The sequence below is a fragment of the Oncorhynchus masou genome, chromosome 15 (genome assembly GCF_036934945.1).
Source record: "Oncorhynchus masou masou isolate Uvic2021 chromosome 15, UVic_Omas_1.1, whole genome shotgun sequence".
NCBI classification, from domain to species: Eukaryota; Metazoa; Chordata; class Actinopteri; order Salmoniformes; family Salmonidae; genus Oncorhynchus; species Oncorhynchus masou.
In genome coordinates this window covers 62,334,830-62,355,311 of record NC_088226.1, presented here as the reverse complement: position 1 = coordinate 62,355,311, position 20,482 = coordinate 62,334,830, and the positions used below count along the sequence as shown (strand labels likewise).

Below are 20,482 nucleotides of genomic sequence, written 5' to 3'. Positions count from 1 at the left end.
GATATGTTTGGCAGCATGAGTGAAGGAGGCTTTGTTGCGAAATAGGAAGCCGATTCCAGATGCTTAATGTTAGTCTGGGAGGAGAGTTGTCAGTTAAGAACACATTCTTATTTTCAATGACGGCCTAGGAACTGTGGGTTAACTGCTTTGTTCAGGGTCTGAAAGACAGATTTTCACCTTGTCAGCTCAGGGGTTCCAATCTTGCAACCGCACAGTTAACTAGTCCAACGCTCTAACCATTCCACTACACGAGTAGCCTGCCTGTTACGCGAATGCAGTAGAAGCCAAGGTAAATTGCTAGCTAGCATTAAACTTATCTTATAAAAAAAACAATCATAATCACTACTAATCCAGTTTAGCAGGCAATATTAACCAGGTGAAATTGTGTAATTTCTCTTGCGTTCATTGCACGCAGAGTCAGGGTATATAGTTTGGGCTGCCTGGCTCATTGCGAACTAATTTGCCTGAATTTTACGTAATTATGACATACATTGAAGGTTGTGTAACAAGAATATTTAGACTTAGGGATGCCACCCGTTAGATAAAATACCGAACGGTTCCGTATTTCACTGAAATAATAAACGTTTTGTTTTCTAAATGATAGTTCCCGGATTCGATCATATTACTGACCAAAGGCTTGTATTTGTGTGTTATTATGTTATAATTAAGTCTGATTTGATAGAGCAGTCTGACTGAGCAGCAGCAGGCCCGTAATCATTAATTCAAACAGCACTTTTGTGCGTTTTGCCAGCAGCTCTTCGCAATAACAGTGCTGTTTATGACTTCAAGCCTATTAGCCCAATGGCTGGTGTAACCAATGTGAAATGGCTAGCTAGTTAGCTGGGTGTGCGCTAATACTGTTTCAAACTTCACTCGCTTTTAGATTTGGAGTAGTTATTCCCCTTGCGCTGCAAGTGCCGCGGCTTTTGTGGAGGGATGGGTAACGATACTTCGAGTGTGGCTGTTGTCGATGCGTTTCTGGTTCGAGCCCAGGTAGGGGCGAGGATGGGGACGGAAGCTATACTGTTACACTGGCAATACTATAGTGCCTATAAGAACATCCAATAGTCAAAGGTATATGAAATTCAAATGGTATAGAGAGAAATAGTCCTTTAAAACTATATTAACTACAACCTAAAACCTCTTACCTTGGAATATTGAAGTCTCATGATAAAAGGAACCACCAACTTGCGAAAGTATTCGGCCCCCTTGAACTTTGCGACCTTTTGCCATATTTCAGGCTTCAAACATAAAGATATAAAACTATTTTTTTGTGAAGAATCAACAACAAGTGGGACACAATCATGAAGTGGAACGACATTTATTGGATATTTCAAACTTTAACAAATCAAAAACTGAAAAATTGGGCGTGCAAAATTATTCACCCCCTTTACTTTCAGTGCAGCAAACTCTCTCCAGAAGTTCAGTGAGGATCTCTGAATGATCCAATGTTGACCTAAATGACTAATGATGATAAATACAATCCACCTGTGTGTAATCAAGAGGCCCTTGATAAATGGCAGAGGCTGTTAGCATGTTTACGCGTTACTAATGTAGCCTAACTATTGGCCAATGATAATTGACACCTGGGAGCTTATCCACTCTCACTATTCAAGTCTTACTTGGGAGTGTTCAGTTCAGGAGAGCATTATGTCATGTAGTTTATGTCTAATTTGGTCCTCAATATCACTCAGTTGGTTATCCACTACAGAACACAGGAATGTACTAACCTACAAACCCATAGTAGCCAGTATTTCTCCCTCATTCTCCAGCGTTATTCAGCCATTTAAACCTCTCCATAAATCATTTGTTTGGCTGAACTTGAATTAACGAGCGCCTTGTGGTTTGAAGGAGCCAGGCAGGGCTGGGGGTTGGCGACTGAGGAACGGGTGAGGCAGCTGTCTCTCCACCGCAGGACCTAGGCCAGAGCGTCTGCCATCTCACTGGGTACAGGCTGGCACCAAGCTCCAGGGCTGTGGGTGGTATTTACAGCTGGTGCGCCTCTACCCCTCCTCAAGCCCACTGTGTCGCTGCCGCTGTTCTGAGGGTAAGATGCACACGGAGAGAGCCAGGAGCCAGACTATCCTCTTTTAGTTTTACATGGAGCTGGGAGAGAATGACAGACTGTTCTTGAGAGAGTTGTGACTGAGGGATTATAGATGAAATGGAGATGTTCTTGGTTAAGTCGGAACGTTTTTTCAAAAGTAAACAATTGACAGTTCTAAGTACAATGAGCCTCCCAGCAGGCTCACACGTTGTGCCTGTGGCTCCTCCCCCCTAGTTGAAATTGGAAGGAAAATCTTTCATTCTGACTGACTAAATGGTTAACTGACTGGCTGCCTCCAAGGCTGGCCACACAATGTAGCACTGTGGGAGTCGGATGCACCAGTCAAATCCCCCCAAAGCAAACAAGTACTCACACTGACAGGTAACAACCTAGCACCTGCTGGGAATGCATCTAAAACACCTCTCCTGTGTCCCTCGCTAAGGTTTTTGTGATATGCCAGCAGCATACCACCCTGCTTCCTACTGCTGGCTTGCCTCTGAAGCTAAGCAGGATTCGTCCTGGTTGGTCCCTTGATAGGGGAGACCAGATGTTGCCTGAAGGGGTGTTGAGGGCCAGTAGGAGGCACTCTTTCCTCTGGTCTAAAATAAAAAATATCCAAATGCTCCAGGGCAGTGATGTCCTGACTCTCTTTAGTCACTAAATATCCCATTGCACTTGTTAACCCTGGCAAATTCCTAATCTGGCCCTCATACCATCATGGCCGCCTAATTATCCCCAGCTTCCAATTGGCTCATTTGTCTATCCTGTAACTGTTCCCCATGTCATTGCTGTAAATGAGAATGTGTTCTCAGTCAACTACCTGGGGGAAATAAACATACACCTTTTTGCTTGTTGATGAGTCAGTTGTATTTTGAAGTTTAGTCATTTCATTGTTGGCCTATTTTTTTTTTTGAACAGATGTCTGTTATTTCTGTGACAATAGGCTACATAGTGTATAGCTAGCCCAGTGGTTAAGAGTGTTGGGCCAGTAACCAAGAGGTTGTTTGTTCACCTAGTCGGCTCAGGGATTCGAACCATCTGTCTATGTGCCCTTGAGCAAGGCGCTTAACCCTAATTGCTCCTGTAAGTAGCTCTGGATAAGAGCATCTGCTAATTGACTAAAATGTAAATGTATGTTTTTCATCAGGTATTCTTGAAGTAATGCCTGTCCTTGTGGTCAAGGACGGGCCCGGTCCCGGCACCCAGGTTCCCTCTCAACTCCAGAGGATCCCCATTCCACTCCTCAGCCCTACCTCAGACTGCACTGGCAAGACTGTGAAGGTGTGTCTCGGTCAGGTCAAACCCTTCCGCTACGCTTCGTTTCTTATATCTCCATAAATCCCCCTCTTCTCCCTTTCTTGCATTCTCGATCCTGTCCTCCACTGCCTGCTTTTCTGAGTGAAAACACTCTCCTTGCTCTGTCTATTTATCCATGTTCCTCTCTCCACACTGTATTTATTTACCTTCTTTCAAGTTCATTATTGGCAGATGATTGTAAAGCAGACAAAGCAATTAACAACAAATCCCCCCCCCCCCATCCTCCATTTTCCTTCTAAGGGAGTTATGTGCTAATTGGCTTGAGGACTTGACCGATTTGACACGCATTGATTTGACATGTTTTACCATTCATCTAAAGTTGTATTTTTCTGCTATTCTGCCAGGGGAGAGTAGTTCACAAAGGGCCATTGGTATCCATGGGAGAAGACAACTATGTTCTGAAGACTGTGATTCAAGGTATTCTATATGAGAGAACATTTAGGCCCAGAAGGATGTAGGCCTATACAATGAAGGAGTGACTGCCCAATCATGCATTGGTGGAATTTCCTTGGAGGGCATGTAGCTGGCTGTGTTAGATCTCAGCTGGCTCGATTGTCTCACTCCCACTATAAGCCGTTCAGCTGGAATGGATCTCAATAGGATTGTTGAAAAAGGCCATTTCTTCTTTGTTGTGTCGTCCATGCTACATTTATCCCTCTGCATTATGATTAGCATTCATACAGCAGCACTGCTTATTCAGAGAGGGTTATCTCGCTTGTTAATACAGTACTTCAAACCCATTTGAAATATGCCTTGTTTCCTTGTCTTGTGTAATAATTGTATTACCACAGCAATTGTCAGTCGTGACAGAATGATCAGTGCTATTTTTTGATAATGTTTTTCACTTTGTGTTCTTTTGCTGACATTTACACAACCCAGAGCGGTTGGAATTATAGGGAAGTGCTAATTGTCTTAGTAGTGTACAGAGCATTTCAGAGATGCTGATTGCATTGTCCCTTTTAGACCAACTTTTTCACTCAGGCCCCCCTTCCAGCACTGGGGAACATCCCTCCCCCTCGCATGCCACGTCTATTTCTATGGGTACTGTTCATGACACAAACTGTTCACACCCCTTCTTGTTGGTGGAGAGAATATGTTGCAGGTTTAAAGCTTATTTCCTGCAATTCTATACATTTTGCCATGTCCAATGTGTGTTCATGTGATGTTTGAGTGACCCAAACATTACTACAAAATCTATGGGCTGAAAAACATTAGCTGATATGGGCTAGTTGAGTTATAGCTCTCTTAAGATATGCAATGACTGACAGGAAGACGGATTACCCTCTATCCAATTTTGAACTTGCACCTTGTGCAGAGCGGAGTTGGGTGACATTTAATTGAACTGTAGCCCTAATAATAGAATACCCTTAAAGCCGTACAGGCTCAGGTATTTCTGAATATGTCTTGCATCTGTCAAATTTGCTGCGTGTGTAAACTATCTTCTGCTTAAGAGTTGTCTCTGCCTCCGTCAGAAGTAGACTCCCAACAGAACATGTCCCCGGAAAACTCATCCATCAATATCATCCTGTTTGGTGCGCTGGCGAAGGACTGCTCCGAATCCGTCAGTCAAGGGGTAGGTCTCTGTCCATTACCTATAGGATCTCAAACACAGTGTAATAATGGCCCTGGTTTGTACTTACTGGGGAAGTGGGCACAAAAATCTTAATTGGAATGTAATGGATGTTAATGGTGTAGGTGGCTGTGTTATCTGGCAGAATATAATGCTGAATTTTGTAATATTGTAACTGCATGCTTATCCTCAGTTCCATATTGTAACTGCATGCTTATCCTCAGTTCCATATTGTAGTTGCATGCTTATCCTCAGTTCCATATTGTAACTGCATGCTTATCCTCAGCTCCATGTTGTAGCTGCATGCTTATCCTCAGTTCCATGTTGTAGCTGCATGCTTATCCTCAGTTCCATGTTGTAACTGCATGCTTATCCTCAGTTCCATATTGTAGCTGCATGCTTATCCTCAGTTCCATGTTGTAGCTGCATGCTTATCCTCAGTTCCATATTGTAGCTGCATGCTTATCCTCAGTTCCATGTTGTAGCTGCATGCTTATCCTCAGTTCCATGTTGTGGCTGCATGCTTATCCTCAGTTCCATATTGTAGCTGCATGCTTATCCTCAGTTCCATGTTGTAGCTGCATGCTTATCCTCAGTTCCATGTTGTAGCTGCATGCTTATCCTCAGTTCCATGTTGTAGCTGCATGCTTATCCTCAGTTCCATGTTGTAGCTGCATGCTTATCCTCAGTTCCATGTTGTAGCTGCATGCTTATCCTCAGTTCCATGTTGTAGCTGCATGCTTATCCTCAGTTCCATGTTGTAGCTGCATGCTTATCCTCAGTTCCATGTTGTAGCTGCATGCTTATCCTCAGTTCCATGTTGTAGCTGCATGCTTATCCTCAGTTCCATGTTGTAGCTGCATGCTTATCCTCAGTTCCATATTGTAGCTGCATGCTTATCCTCAGTTCCATGTTGTAGCTGCATGCTTATCCTCAGTTCCATGTTGTAGCTGCATGCTTATCCTCAGTTCCATGTTGTAGCTGCATGCTTATCCTCAGTTCCATATTGTAGCTGCATGCTTATCCTCAGTTCCATGTTGTAGCTGCATGCTTATCCTCAGTTCCATGTTGTAGCTGCATGCTTATCCTCAGTTCCATATTGTAGCTGCATGCTTATCCTCAGTTCCATATTGTAGCTGCATGCTTATCCTCAGTTCCATATTGTAGCTGCATGCTTATCCTCAGTTCCATATTGTAGCTGCATGCTTATCCTCAGTTCCATATTGTAGCTGCATGCTTATCCTCAGTTCCATGTTGTAGCTGCATGCTTATCCTCAGTTCCATGTTGTAGCTGCATGCTTATCCTCAGTTCCATGTTGTAGCTGCATGCTTATCCTCAGTTCCATGTTGTAGCTGCATGCTTATCCTCAGTTCCATATTGTAGCTGCATGCTTATCCTCAGTTCCATATTGTAGCTGCATGCTTATCCTCAGTTCCATATTGTAGCTGCATGCTTATCCTCAGTTCCATATTGTAGCTGCATGCTTATCCTCAGTTCCATATTGTAGCTGCATGCTTATCCTCAGTTCCATGTTGTAGCTGCATGCTTATCCTCAGTTCCATATTGTAGCTGCATGCTTATCCTCAGTTCCATATTGTAGCTGCATGCTTATCCTCAGTTCCATATTGCTTTGAGGAGTGGTATAATCTTCAAAAGAGATGATTGGAGCGTTAGCTCTAGTCATTGTGAGCAAAATTGCAACACTCCCGATGAGAGAGAGCATCTTCCTTGTGGAGCGAGTTCTTACGCAATTATCATCTACATTGAAGTAGATTAAGTCAACAGTTTGATCTTAGGGATGCTATTCAGAGTCTGAGGATCAGACAGACTCTTAAGTGCGAAGACATAGGGATGTTAGTCATTTTGGTTGTTTATATCCTCTAGTTTGTAATAGTGTTGACATCCTACATGCTCTCTCTGTAGCAGTGTTGACATGCTCTGTAACGGTGGTGACTGATCAGCAAATCTTTTTATTAACCTTGATAAAATGACTCTCAAACCCAATGATAGGATTCAGGCATCCATGTCATTTAAGACCAATGCACAGACAAAGTTGAATGAGCTGAGCGATGCACCAGTGTTCGACATGGCTGACCTATTGTCTCAGAACATCCCTGAGAGGAGAAGAATCATCACATTCTGAGCAGACGTAGCGGGAAAAGGGATTGGCTATCGTGGCTGTAGAGTAGTCTGTAGAGTAGTCTGTCAATGGTTTGTTTAATCCACTGTAACATGATTACTTTGTATATCTCCCTTCCCTTTGTCTGCTGTATGAGTTATGTCAGAGAACATTGTTAAACCATTTGGAGGACAGTCACACACTGCTCCCCAAGCAAAATACAACTGGCTTATCTCTATTTTGAGTGTAGCGTATTACTCACAAGCCTGTATTTCTTACCACAACATCTGCTATATTAAACGGTCTGCGCTATCCTTGGGACTTCCCTACCTCATTCAATTTTAAATGTTTGGTTAGGGTAAGAGTTAGGTTAAGGACATACCAAGTATCCCAGATAGGTTTAATATAGGTCAATGCTATTTTACATCGTTTATTATTTTTTAATATTGGGGGGTGGGTGGGGGGTGGGGGGGGCAGTGTTATCTCGCCTCTCACCACACCACATAACTCTCTCTGTCTCTGTTGCATGCGTTTGTTCACCCAGGACATGCTGCTGGTGACTGGCTTCTCTGTGGGCAATTCTCCCACAGCTCAAAAGGACAAGCTCCATGCCTGTAACCTGCAGCTAGCTGGAGATGATGCCTGGATGTATGTGAGTACATGTTTAGGGAGGGGTTCCTACGTTGGTTGTTAATTATAGGGAGGGTTTAATAAAATGTGACCCTTTAGTTTTCTGAAATCTTTTTCTCTGTGTCCTAGGTGTGGCCATCTACTGTAAGCCCGAGAGCATCTGTACCCCGCAAAAGAACCTCTCCAGCCAGCACTGAGGTCAGTCTGTGAACTCATTAGCTCAAAGACCTTGGTTTTATGGAGGCTGTCAGATGCCGTATTGTGCCTGTCTGAAAAATCTCATGTCATCAGATGTTCATCCCAATGTGAACCTGCGTGTGTAATGTTTTGCAGGATCTTTATGGTACTGAATACATATAAAATAGCTAGCCTTTGGCCCTTCCACTTAAATCACTCTTACTGATCCCAAAACAACTTTACTCTGTCCAATCGATCAATTTAGAGACTGATTTCATCCAGTCTCTACAACTGACTGTTGTTCTCTCTGAAGTCATTTACAAATAGACATTCTCTCTTTACTTAATAAATTGTTGTCCGATCCTGAATGGTAATGCAGTAGTGTTTGTCTTCAGGTCACTAAGGCAGTGAAGGTGGTTAAGTACACCTACGTCCCACTGAGCGACCTGAAGCCTGGGGTAGTGGTGAATGTCTACGCTGTGGTCACCTTCTTCAAGCAGCCATTTCGGACCAAGGGGACAGGTAGGTCAACCTGCCCTGCAAATGCACTAACATGGTATAGACAAATATGGTGATATTCCACCAGCCCCATGTTGAGCTCAGTTCAAGGTGTTGGCTCTGTGCTAAGATACTCTACAGGCAGAAATGGACACACTTCCTACTCAGCAAAGCACTTTGAAGTCCATATTCAACCAACAGGCTGGTTGCTATGACTACTGGACCCCCTGACTTGCTGCTGTGAGATAATAAGGGGTTTGTTGGTGTGTCTAGGTGGTGTCATCCAGGGTAGGTTGGGTGGTGGTTACTGTACTGTGATCTCAGTAAACATGCATTTGTAGAGGTGTAGGGTTTGGCGGGCGGGCGGGCGGGGGAGGGAGGAGGTGGAGGCTGTCAATGGGAAAAAGAGGACCTCTCTCTGCACCCTCTCTCTAAGCACCTAACATCACAGGGTACATATGAGTCCTTGCGGTGTTGCTTAGCCCTTCGACTCGTGACCTTTGACTTGGAAGTGATGCAACTGCCTTTTTAACTGGTCTGCCCTTGCCGGGAGTCAGGCAGTGTGGCAAGGTTTGTTCACACAGAGGAAGAAAAAACCTTGCTGTAGAAAGCGCAGAAGGGCAGAGTGGTTGTCTGAGGTAAGGGAACCTCGCTCTTTTGCTGTTATACGAACATACTCTGTCCTATCCTGTCCTCATTGCACCTCTTCTCTGACTCCTATCTTGTTCTCCTCTCTTCCTCTTCTCCTCTTTTCTTCTCCTTCTCTCCCCCTCTCATATCCACCTAAAATTCTTCATCTCTAGCTTCTCCAACTCTTTTATCACCAATGGTTGTATTATGGTTGTCCAATAATCTCCACATAGTAAAAATTACAAGGTAAATTACAGCACCCTGTATTAAACCACAGTCACTGAGTCCTCGTGCGGTTAATCTCTGCCTTAACACACCCTAAGCATTGATCGAGCATTAGATCTTGTCATGCAAGCTGACATAAAGTGGTGAAAAATCAATCCTCATCCCACTCAACCGACCCTGTAGATATCTGACTTGATTTTGATGTACTGTACAATGTGCTGGGCCATCTCGTCCAATTGAATCAGTGGCCCAGAATGGAGAAGTTGGTTCTTTATTGTGTCTGGAGGGAAAACTCTGCATGTAAGATCCATTTTGAATGCAAGTGCCTGTGATGCAAATGGCAAAAAAAGCAATTATAAACAGGGTGGTTCGAGCCCTGAATGCTGACTGGCTGACAGCCGTGGTATACAGTGGCTTGCGAAAGTATTCACCCCCCCCCATGGCGTTTTTCCTATTTTGAGTCCTTAGAACATGGAATTAAAATAGATTTTTGGGGGGTTTGTATCATTTGATTTAAACAACAGACTTACCACTTTAAAGATGCAAAATATGTTTTATTGTGAAACAAACAAGAAATAAGACAAAAAGACAGAACTTGAGCATGCGTAACTATTCACCCCCCCGCCCAAAATACAATACTTTGTAGAGCCACTGTTTGAAGCAATTACAGCTGCAAGTCTCTTGGGGTATGTCTCTATAAGCTTGGCACATCTATCCACTGGAATTTTTGCCCATTCTTCAAGGCAAAACTGCTACAACTCCTTCAAGTTGGATGAGTTCCGCTGGTGTACAGCAATCTTTAAGTCATACCACAGATTCTCCGTTGGATTGAGGTCTGGGCTTTGACTAGGCCATTGCAAGACATTTAATAGTTTCTCCTTAAACCACTTGAGTGTTGCTTTAGCAGTATTCTTAGGGTCATTGTCCTGCTGGAAGGTGAACCTCCGTCCCAGTCTCAAATCTCTTGAAGACTGAAACAGGTTTCCCTCAAGAATTTCCCTGTATTTAGCGCCATCCATCATTCCTTCAATGCTGACCAGTTTCCCAGTCCCTGCCAATGGACAAACACCCCCACAGCATGATGCTGCCACCACCATGCTTCACTGTTCTCCAGGTGATAAGAGGTGTTGGGTTTGCGCCAGACATAGTATTTTCCTTGATGGCCAAAAAGCAACATTTTAGTCTAATCTGACCAGAGTACCTTCTTCCATATGTTTGGGGAGTCTCCCACATGCCTTTTTGCGAACACCAAATGGGTTTGCTTATTTTTTCCTTTAAGCAATGGCTTTTTTCTGGCCACTCTTCCGTAAAGCCCAGCTCTGTGGAGTGTACGGCGTAAAGTGGTCCTATGGACAGACTCCAATCTCTGCTGTGGAGCTTTTCAGCTCCTTCAGGGTTATCTTTGTTGCCTCTGATTTAATGCCCTCCTTGCCTGGTCTGTCAGTTTTGGTGGGCGGCCCTCTCATGGCAGGTTTGTTGTGGTGCCATATTCTTACCATTTTTAAATAATGGATTTAATGGTGCTCCATGTGATGTTCAAAGTTTCGGATATTTTTTTATAACCCAACCCTGATCTGAACTTCTCCACAACTTTGTCCCTGACCTGTTTGGAGAGCTACTTGGTCTTCATAGTGCAGCTTGCTTGGTGGTGCCCCTTGCTTAGTGGTGTTGCAGACTCTCAGAACAGGGCCTTTCGTGCATAAGAACAGCCCTTATCATAAGAACAGCCCTTATTGGCCATATACCACACCCCCTCGGGCCTTATAGATAAAGTATAGTTAACTGATCTTAAGGTGGTAAAATGGGGCCTGAGCAAAGCATGTGTTAATGCTTTGAAAAGCTATAATCTGTGTGTGATCCAACTTGTAACATTTACCATTTTAATGTGGAAGTACCTTACAAAGTTATGATTCTTGTGTGGTCAGGGCTTGGCTCTGCTTATTTTCACAAGGCAGTCGGTTAGTAGTAATCTCTGAACCCCTCTTGTCTCTGGAAGTACTGTAATGAAAGAAAGAGCTCAATATTAAATGACAGTAATATGTCCATGCCTTTCCAAAGGAAAGCCTGCAAACGGTGTACCTTGGGGTCCTTTTTGTTTGTGGGAGCCTCATACAAAGACTTCCCCCTTAAGCCAAACTGGATTGAGTAATGATTGAATAAATAAATAAATTAAACAGCAGTGTTAGTAGTACACTGACCATGTATTGTCATGCTACTGAATCCAGAATGGAGATATTAAGAGAATCCATCAGTTGAGACACTGGTGGAGTGGCAGATGGATGAGCCCCTTACCTAGCCTGGTTGACGCCACGCACTTGACTACACAGCGCCAGATGACCCCTTACCACCCCTCAGCCTAGGAATCTAATGTTATTATATACAGTTTATTAGGTACACCCATCCTCGTACCTGTTCGGACCCCCCTTTGCCGCCAGAAAAGCCTGAATTCTTTGGGGCATGGATTCTACAAGTCTACATGTTCCAGATGGATATTGGTTCATGCTGACGCGATGGCATCACGCAGTAGCTGCAGATTGGACGGCGATGTACCACCGCCACCAGCCTGTACCGTTGACACCAGGCATAATGGACTAATCCTGACTGCCATCAGTATAACACAAGAGGATCCGTGATTCGTCAGACAAGGTGATGTTTTTCCACTCCTCAATTGTCCAGTGTTGATCGGGTGCCCACTGGAGCCACTTCTTCTTGTTTTTTGCTGATAGGATTGGAGCCATCTGGTAGTCTGCTACAGTAGCCCATCCATTTATTTTATTTTATTTTTTTACCTTTATTTAACTAGGCAAGTCAGTTAAGAACAAATTCTTATTTTCAATGACGGCCGAGGAACAGCGGGTTAACTGCCTGTTCAGGGGCAGAACGACAGATTTGTACCTTGTCAGCTTGGGGATTTGAACTTGCAACCTTTCGTTTACTAGTCCAACACTCTAACCACTATGCTACCCTGCCGCCCCATGACAAGGACCAACGAGATGTGCTTTCCGAGATGCCGCTCTGAACACTACTGTTGTACTGCTGTTATTTGTCAGTTTGTGGCCCGTCTGTTAGCTTGCACGATTCTTAACATTCTCCTTCGACCTATCATCAACGAGCTGTTTCCGGCCACAGGACTGCCGCTGACTGGATTTTTTTTTTTTGTCGTACCATTCTCGTTAAACCCTAGACACTGTTGTGTGTGAAAAGCCCAGAAGGGTGACCGTTTCTTAGATACTGGAACTGGCGTGCTTGGCACCAACGATCATACCACGCTCAAAGTCGCTTAGGTCACTCGTTTTACCCATTCTAACGTTCAATCTAACTAACTGAATGCCTCGATTCCTGTCTGCCTGCTTTATATAGCAAGTCACTGCCACGTGGATCACTGTCTGTAGGAGCGATCCATTTTCGTGAACTGGGTGTGTACCTAATAAAACCATCCGGTGAGTGTATTTCTTACACTGTGTACTGTTATGTGCTGCTTTGCAGTGAACCGCATTCCAGTTCTACAATCAAATTGTCTTTGTGGGTGGACCTCTATTGCAGCATTCAATGGCCCTTGTACCCACAGACTAATTTAAATGAGCCAAATCACTTCCAATAGAGCAGTGTGTCTCAGCGTTCTAATCCTCGAGTACCCCCAAAAGTACACATTGTTGTAGACCCAAATAAACACACTTGAGTCAAGTAGTCAAGGGTTTGATGACTAGTTTAATCAGGTGTGCTTGTCTGGGCTCTAAAATACATGTGTACCATTGAGGGTATTCAAGGACCAGAGTTGAGAAACACTGCATTAGAAGGGATTTTGTTAGGCGCATAAGAAGGTTGAGAACCTTGCCTTTTGAAAGCTGCGGTCAAAGTATGTTTAAAGCAAGCAATCATTTTGGGCTGTCTCAAATCACATTACAATGAGATGTGCATACGAGGGCCCATCTCAGTATTCAGTAGACCATAGGCCATATCTGGAATCTGATCTGACAGTGGTCCCGATTTCTATCCCCCATAGATTACTGCTCCACACTGAAGATTACAGACCAATCAAATAAAAAAGTGGGCTGTACCATCTTTTGTGACAAGCTCGAGGAACACCCTAAAATCTTCAAAATGGGAGACATCATACGCCTACACAGAGTCAAGGTAAATGTGTGATCAGCAGGTCGCCTATCAGTTAAGAGCTTTGGGCCAGCAACCGGAAGGTCGCTGGATCAAATCCCTGAGCTGACTTGGTGAACAATTTGTCAATGTACCCTTGAACAAGGAACTTAACCCTAATTGCTCCTGTAAGTTGCTAAATCACCAAAATGTAAATGAGTGATGCTGAGAATCAGATTTTTCACTTTTTAAAATGTATGGCAAACAAGAACCAATGATTGCAAAGTTAAACAAACCATAAGGACAAATTTTTTGTTGTTGTACTTTTACCCCTTTTTGTGATATCCAATTGGCAGTTAGTCTTGTCCTATCGCTGCAACTCCCCTACAGACTCGGGAGAGGCGAAGGTTAAGAGCCATGCGTCATCTGAAACATGACCCTGCCAAGCCGCACTGCTTGCTTAACCCGGAAGATAGCCACACCAATGTGTCGGGAGAAAACACCAGCCCGTCTGGCGACCAGAGCCAGCTTGCAGGCACCCGGCCTGCCACAAGGAGTTGCTAGAGCATGATGGGACCAGGAAATCCCGGCCGAGCAAACCCTCCCCTAACCCGGAAGATGCTGGGCCAATTGTGCGCCGCCTCATGGGTCTCTCGGTCACGGCCAGCTGTTACACAGCCTGGGATCGAACCCAGGTCTGTAGTGACGCCTCAGTGCCTTACACCATGCCCAAACCGGACACGCGTGCAGATAGATTTTGTCCCCTCACACCAAACGAGATCAATACATGCAGGTTGAAATATCAAAACAAACTCTGAACCGATTATATTATTTTGGGGACAGGTCGAAAAGCATTAAACATTCATGGCAATTTAGCTAGCAGTTGATTGCTAATTTGTCCTATTTAGCTAGATTGCTGTTGCTAGCAAATTTGCCCTGGGATAAAAACGTTGAGTTGTTATTTTACCTGAAATGCACAAGGTGCTATACTCCAACAATTAATCCACACATAACACGGTCAACCCGAATCATTTCTACTCATTTCTCCTCCTTCCAGGCTTTTTCTTTTTTGGACTTTATATGGTGATTGGCATCTAACTTTTTCTAATAAGGTGTATCACCACAACTGCCCGACCGACCTCAGTTTCTTTCAATCACCCACGTGGGTATAACTAATGAGGAGATGGCACATGGGTATATGCTTCGATAAACCAATGAGGAGGTGGGAGAGGTAGGACTTGCAAGGTGTTCAGTGTCACAAATAGAACTGACTTATATTCTATTTTAGAGCATGGCAATGCCGACGCTTGTTGGTGCGCCCGAGCGAGCGAGCAGTGTGGGTATGTGTAAATTGTGTGGTCTGAATGTTAGACCCCTGCACCACTCGGGAGGCCACAAGGACAACTTTAACTGAACAGTTTACAAAAACACATTTACTTGAAGAGCAGTGCAGATGCAACGTTTTGTAACAGAATAACGGTTTGTGCAGTTTGTGCCGTCATTCTGTTACCAAACTTTGCATCTGTAAAATTTTCTGTGGAAATTATGAAAGGTCATCCTTGTGCGTAGAGTTGGATGGTTTGTTTAACTTTGCAATCATTGGTTTTTGTTTGACATTATTTTAAAGTGAGAAATCTTAGTCTCAGCATCACTCTTACTGTGGACTTGCCCAAGATTGATTCTGACCTTATTGTAATTTGAAATGAACTGATATTTAGAATGTGAGCCTTGCTGAAATGTTTGAGATTATCCAGTCACAAAGTTCAAATCTCTTTCTCTCTCAGACCCAGCTTTTTAATGGAGCCATTAGCCTTTTGACCAGCCATGGTTTCTCTGTGGTCACCTTTGATGGAATGGTAGGCAGTCCAGTGGTCCCTCGTACCTCCAGCGAGTCCTTCAAATTTGGGGAGGAAGACTGCCAGGTCGTGGAGGCCCTGCGCACATGGGCGGCCAACCAGTCTCTGGTTCCTGCCCAGCCCTGTGTACCCCTGTCGGCAGTACAGCCCAAGACTTACTTTGACCTGACCTGCCAACTGCTGGCTAAAGCCCCTGTGGACAGCAGCTGCACCCTGTTGAAGGTAAGAACCATGAAGAACCTTTTTCCACTTCTTCAGCGACTGTATTAAATCCGGTAGCTAGGAAACTCTGGAAATCCAGTGGAAAATGTGATATTTTGGTCGTCGGATTGCTACCTTGGTGTACAGTGAATAAAAGGTTTGACATTTAGCAAAAGCATAATGATGAGAAAAACGTTTTCTGATTTAGGCTAGTGTATGTCTTTGAGCATCCCTCTTAACAGTTTGTGGCAAAGGCGGGGAAGACGTTTTTTCTTTTCTACTTATATCTGCGAACACTTCATCTCCCTGCTTATACAGTTTGAAATATATATGAGGACGTAAAAAGACATGGGCTTAGTGCAATGATGCAGTTGTGAGTGTTGACACTTTATGCCAAAGAACATACTCATTATGAGGTAGGAACCGTGTCAACCCTCAGGGAATTTGTCCTCATTGGGATGCCACTCCACTCAGTTTAATAATAGTCATGTATGTTTACATAAGATCCTTATTGTGGGTAATGACGCAGTGATAAACCACAGAACTGGAGGCTCATGACCCTCCTGTGTTGGGATGGCAACAAGACATTAGATTACTAGTGCCTGGGGGGCCATCTCGTGATTCCTTCCTTTTTATTTGTTTTCACTTTGTAGCGCATTCTTTCCATTCTTTACTTTTTAAACTTAGACATTTTGTATGGCAGTTGACAACTTGAGTCGTTGACTTGTTTTGTACTTGTTTTGTTCTGTTGTCTTCCTCTTCGGTTTTTGGCTCTCTGTCTTGTTCACTCTTTCTCTCTCCCTCTGTGTAAGTTAAAAATGATCAACCTTTTTCTTTCTCCAGGTTTGGGATGGATCAAAGTGCCCTCACCCCCTGCTAGATGTATTTGTTGAGCCCAATACTCTTGAAGGATGTCCCACGTTGTCCAAGGACATGGCAAACCTCACAGCCAACGTCTTGGTCTACGACAACCATGTAGAGGTCGCCCGGCAGTTTAAGGTGAGAGGTCACAGACTGTTGCTCAGCAATGTGGGACGGAAAACCACATCAGGTACTTTGTGCTCATCGTCAATCCAATGGTTGGTCTTTGAAATACAGGCCTACCAGTCCGTGACGGTAGGCTACATGGCTGTGTGATTACACAGAGATCGGGAGGGAAGGTTAAAAAATAATAAAGCATTAGTGCCCTGTCACTACATCAACACCTGAAGGTTTCTGCTGCGTCGTGCCCTAATTCAACGACGCAGTTTCTCTCTCTCTCTCATCTTCTAATAGTTCACTGTGTTCTCCTTCAAAACACAAACTCTTGAGTTCTTTGCTTTTTGCAGCGCCTCAGGCAAATCTGTTTTACTTTCTTCCCCCTCATTTCCCCTGCTGACAATAATAACGATGAATATTTAAAATGCTACAATATGCATTGCTTTCTCACACGTTCCATTTCTTACTCTCTCCTTCTCCACCCTTCCTGAATGTATAATTCCGTCTTTCTGCTTGACAGAAGCAGCAAAGCTTTGATCCTCTGCCTTAGCGATCATCCTTATCAGTGGAGATAGGCGCTATTAGCATATGGTTGCGTGATTGCATAATTTGTTAACCCACTCTGACAAGATTCCTCTTGTCATCAGGGTGGCCTGTCCACACCCACTCAACCTCTCGTCTGTAGGGCTCATTGGGGTCATCTGTAGGACTCATTGGGGTCATCTGTAGGACTCATCGGGGTCATCTCCATCAACAACCCCTAGCCTAGACCAATGCATTGAGTAATATGTTGTGTTATGTGTAGTCAATCCTCTTTTGATTAAGAAGAAGCAGTTTCACATTGTGCTATTTTATTAAGGATGATAAGACAAAACCTTTCTGTCACAAAGGAAAACAATGCTCTGCTTGCCAAACTCCGTAGAATACAGGTCGAACTACATTATGTATGTACAGTATCACAAGCTTAAAAGTCAATGATAACTCCCATCTAACATGAATTTGCATCATGGAGTTTGACATACATTTGATTTTGGCCCACTCATGACTTCTGTCCACTGGCCTAACTGTCCTTCATCATGGATAAACATTACTGTGTGACAGCAGAGAGATGACCTATGCTACACACACAAGAATTTAGCTGCACCTGCTAAAACATCTGCTAAACTCTGTATGCAACCAATAAACGTTCATTTGATACACACATGCACAAACAAATCCTATGTGGATACATGACTAAAAAGTTCCACCATTTTGAGAATTTCAGTGTTTTGTTTGTAACTGGGAGAAAAAAGGTCAAAACAAAATGTTATCCTCCTTTTTTTTATATACTGTAAGACTATTGATTCTACATTCTCTGGTTATTTCAGACTTCCTCTGATTAGGTGGAATACAGTACTTAATATCATAGCCTCTTAAACGAAAGAGGATTTATTTGACGGGAGTCATTTAATACTTATCAATCAATTCACCCTCCTAAATAAAGGTTTTTCAGGGCAGATGAGTGTGAAAATAGAAATGTTTCCCCATTTATCAATCTCCTCTGGCGAATCGTCAGTAATAGTGTGTGAAATTGGCAGAGCCGGCTTTTGAGAAGACGGCTAGTTAGAGAAGAAAGGAGGTTATTAGGATAACGGAAAATGAGAGAGTGGGGGAATTGGGAGGGGAGGAGAATGAGAAGTGCCCAATCGATCCGCCTCCGTCATGGTTTCCCTGTGGTCACCCTCACAGCATGGTGTCTCTGAGACACACACACACACACTCGCCACTGCTAAAACAGCAGGGTGCTTTCAGTTGCGGTCTGGATACCACATTCTGTTCTCCACACACTCAAACAGATATATGACTACACAGTGAGACATCATGGGGCCTGTAGCTTTCAATGGTGCTGTTAACACACACTCTTATTGACCCCTACGCATTCATCATAGAGCACACAACTGATACGTCATCACTCTACTTCTTATGCATTGTAGACCATATACACGGGGGTATCTGGTTTCATATACGTGTCACCCACTTTTCAACATATACAGTACATTGAGTTATGCATGCAGGGGACTGGCAGATCTTTTGTGCTTTGTCTGAAGTGCAGGACAGATTGGATGCCCAGCTTCATTAATTCGCTGGTAAGGGTCCAATGACATTGACCACAAAGTCATGATACTGTGGGATCATGCAAATCCAGCTGTATCTTTCTACGTCTTTAGACCAGAAGGGGAACATGCCGTGTCAGACCCAAAAATGACATGGTATTATCCGGCATGGTCTGTTCCACTCTCTCTCATCTCTCTTTTTCTCTCCCTCTTACTGCACTTGTCCCATCCCTTTGCATCGGTTTCCTCTTTTCTAACATTCCCTTTGTCCCTTTCCATCTATCCCTCTGTCATTTCTTATGTTTTCTCCCGAATCTCCCTTCATTTATCTTTATCAAGGCTGTATCACAACTGGCCATGATTGGGAATCCCATAGGGCGGCGCACAATTCGCCCAGCGTCGTCTGGGTTTGGCCGATGTAGGCCGTCATTATAAATAAGAATTTGTTCCTAACTGACTTGCCAAGTAAAAAAAAAAAAAAAAAATGTAAAAAGAAAAAAAATCTATGTTTGTCATCTCATGTCCCTTTCTCTCTTTCTCAGCACAAACTCTCACACAGATGCTAATGCTCAGCTCTGGATCTCCCAATTTCCCTTTCTGCTGAAACCGCAAATGTCTTGGTACAATTCCTCCACATGCAAAACCTAGATATACAGTTGAAGTCGGAGGTTTACATACACTTAGGTTGAAGTCATTAAAACTCGTTTTTCAACCACTCCACACATTTCTTGTTAACAAGCTATAGTTTTGGCAAGTCGGTTAGGACATCTACTTTGTGCATGACACAAGTCATTTTTCCAACAATTGTTTACAGACAGATAATTTCACTTATAATTCACTGTATCACAATTCCAGTGGGTCAGAAGTTTACATGCACTGAGTTGACTGTGCCTTTAAACAGCTTGGAATATTCCAGAAAATTATGTCATGGCTTTAGAAGCTTTTGATAGGCTAATTGACATCATTTGAGTCAATTGGAGGTGTACCTGTGGATGTATTTCAAGGCCTACCTTCAAACTCAGTGCCTTTTTGCTTGACATCATGGGGAAATCAGCCAAGACATCAGAAAAAACATTGTAGACCTCCACGAGTCTGGTTCATCATTTGGAGTAATTTCTAAATGCCTGAAGGTACCACATTCATCTGTACAAACAATAGTACGCACGTATAAAAACCATGTGACCACGCAGCCGTCACACCGCTCAGCATGGAAACGCGTTCTGTCTCCTAGAGATCAACTTACTTTGGTGCGAAAAGTGCAAATCAATCCCAGAACAACAGAAAGGAACCTTGTGAAGATGCTGGAGGAAACAGGTACAAAAGTATCTATATCCACAGTAAAACAAGTCCTATATCGACATAACCTGAAAGGACGGTCAGCAAGGAAGAAGCCACTGCTCCAAAACCGCCATAAAAATGCCAGACTACAGTTTGCAACTGCGCATGGGGACAAAGATCGTACTTTTTGGAGAAAAGTCCTCTGGTCTGATGAAACCAAAATAAAACTGTTTGGCCATAATGACCATCGTTATGTTTGAAGGAAAAAGGAGGAGGCTTCTAAGCCGAAGAACACCATCCCAACCGTGAAGCACGGGTGACGGCATCACAATGAACCTTCCAGGTACAACCCCAAATCCGTAAACACAGGCACCCTCATAGATATCATCCTGACCAACTTGCCCTCCAAATACACCTCTGCTGTCTTCAACCAAAATCTCAGTGATCACTGCCTCATTGCCTGCATCCGTAATGGGTCTGCGGTCAAACAACCATCCCCTATCAGTGTCAAACGCTCCCTAAAAGAGTTCAGCGAGCAGGCCTTTCTAATCAACCTGACTCAGGTATCCTGGAAGTATATTGACCTCATCCCATCAGTAGAGGATGCCTGGTTATTCTTTAAAAGTGCCTTCCTCACCATCTTAAATAAGCATGACCCATTCAAAAAATGCCCTTGACCAGCACAAAAACATCCTGTGGCGTACTACATTAGCATCGAATAGCCCCTGTGATATGCAACGTTTCAGGTTAGTTAGGAACCAATATACACAGGC

At 43.6% G+C, this 20,482-nt stretch overlaps 1 protein-coding gene across 5 annotated transcripts in view; it reads left to right on the top strand.

Annotated features, from left to right (window-relative positions):
• The window catches only part of pot1 (protection of telomeres 1 homolog), a 51,012-nt gene that overhangs the window by 15,481 nt on the left and 15,049 nt on the right, over positions 1 to 20,482 (top strand). For 4 of the 5 annotated variants that reach the window (XM_064989961.1, XM_064989960.1, XM_064989957.1 and 1 more), the window contains exons 2-11: positions 1,852 to 2,047; positions 3,195 to 3,328; positions 3,709 to 3,781; positions 4,837 to 4,937; positions 7,599 to 7,706; positions 7,814 to 7,882; positions 8,257 to 8,383; positions 13,218 to 13,348; positions 15,088 to 15,381; positions 16,204 to 16,359. In XM_064989961.1, the coding sequence (XP_064846033.1) occupies positions 3,209 to 3,328; positions 3,709 to 3,781; positions 4,837 to 4,937; positions 7,599 to 7,706; positions 7,814 to 7,882; positions 8,257 to 8,383; positions 13,218 to 13,348; positions 15,088 to 15,381; positions 16,204 to 16,359 (1,179 nt within the window). In that variant the 5' untranslated portion in view covers positions 1,852 to 2,047; positions 3,195 to 3,208. The remainder of the gene's footprint in view (positions 1 to 1,851; positions 2,048 to 3,194; positions 3,329 to 3,708; positions 3,782 to 4,836; positions 4,938 to 7,598; positions 7,707 to 7,813; positions 7,883 to 8,256; positions 8,384 to 13,217; positions 13,349 to 15,087; positions 15,382 to 16,203; positions 16,360 to 20,482) is intronic. The other variant, XM_064989959.1, reaches the window with a different exon arrangement.